At 44.3% G+C, this 1,523-nt stretch overlaps 1 protein-coding gene across 1 annotated transcript; it reads right to left on the bottom strand.

Moving 5' to 3' along the window:
- Positions 1–222: 222 nt before the first annotated feature.
- LOC121530498 (protein Wnt-4-like) lies at positions 223–875 on the bottom strand (the record flags this gene model as incomplete). Its single annotated transcript, XM_041819623.1, has 2 exons — positions 789–875; positions 223–719 (listed from the first exon to the last, which is right to left on the bottom strand). Coding segments are annotated over exons 1-2 (584 nt in total), but the record flags the coding sequence as incomplete, so codon positions are not given.
- Between the last annotated feature and the right edge of the window lie 648 nt (positions 876–1,523).

The raw sequence follows: 1,523 nt of genomic DNA, 5'->3' as shown, positions 1-1,523 counted from the left end.
TTTAATAATTGCGGACACAGAAAATAATTGTAAACGTTGATTGTCCAGCTGGAGTTGGGGCCGGCCAGAAGAAAAAAGGCGGTAGGGAAAGAGACCATAAAATGTGGCGACTGCAGAAATGCTCGTAGGACAAAACAATTTGATGGCCGAGTGAAAGATCTCCGTCAATTGATAAGATTTCAGTTCAATTAAGATGGGAAGAAGCTGTGTAGATTGACTCACTTGTAAAGGCCTTGCTGCATATCCATGTTGTTAGAGTTGGAGCCGATTCCTAGGCCCATTCCGCCAGCACCTGCTCCTACTCCTCCGCCGCCGCCGCCAGCGCCAAGCATTGTTCCGCCATACCCCATATTTCCGGGTAATCCCTGGCTTCCTGGCACTATGATACCCAACTTTGCCAGTCCTGCCAATGCATGTCCATGTGGATGGGAGCCCAGATTCCCGCCATGACCATGAGACGATGGTAATCCCATTCCGTTGCCAGGAACTCCAAGTCCGACTCCCGAATGCCAGGGTATTCCCACGGAGCCCACGCCACCGCCCATTACCGAGGGAACACTGGATGTGCTGCTGCCCAACTGATTGATCATGGATCCGCCTCCGGGTGAACTGTTCACCACCTGACCAGCATTTCCACCCATCAAGGTGTTCAGCAGGGTGCTGTTCATGTTGCCATTGTTCAGATTATGATTGCTCTGGTGCTGCTGATGCTGCTGGTGCTGCTGGTGCTGCTGTTGCTGGTGGTGGATGGCAGGATTGCTGCTGTCGAGATCGCCGTTCTGGCCAACCATCAGCAGCTGGTCCTCGTTTCGCACCTGGCCCAGGCTCAGGTGAGTGAGGATCATTAGCACGAATACTCCCGTTGACGATGGCATTTTCTTAGATTTGTTATAAGTTAGAAATTTGTTGTTGGTGAATTGTTGATTTGCTAAATGCGTTTTCTATAGTCTACTTTTTGGCGTGATATATTGTGGATGCTTGGTGGTAAGTACTTTAGTTAATAAATTACTAAGTGCTAAGGGCTCTACTTCATAAATATTTATTTTTCTTTAGCGTTAGAATTAAGTTTATGTTGTCAAAATTGTTTCGGTTAATATAAAACTGTTAAGTTGCCGTATAAAAATTGTTTAATAATCTATTCGATGCGATTTTGTTTTCGTTTTTCTTTTCGGTTTTGAGATTATGTTATTTAATTGGGTTTTCCTTTGCTTTTCTTTTGTTTGTTTGTGTAACTTATTTTTGACTGCTTAATACTTTTCGTTTGGTTTCCACTCGCTTGTTTTTTTGGGCTTCTACATTTTCTTTTTGCTTTTCTAGCTTGTTAGTGGACTGGTTAAACTTATTACTTTTCACATTGGCACTTCAAACGTTTTTCTCTTGTTATTTCGATGGCCGAAGATGATTTATTTTCTTTAGCGTTGTGCGTTTTGCGTTTTTCCGGATGAATTTTCCTTTGGGTTTCCTGGGAAATCGGAATCTCTCCGATCGAACAGCGCTAGATCAAAAGGCCTGGCGATCCCACC

This window comes from Drosophila eugracilis, unplaced genomic scaffold (genome assembly GCF_018153835.1).
Source record: "Drosophila eugracilis isolate 14026-0451.02 unplaced genomic scaffold, ASM1815383v1 contig_883, whole genome shotgun sequence".
Lineage (NCBI taxonomy): Eukaryota > Metazoa > Arthropoda > Insecta > Diptera > Drosophilidae > Drosophila > Drosophila eugracilis.
Note: the sequence above shows the minus strand (reverse complement) of the source record. Positions and strands in the feature narration are given on the sequence as shown.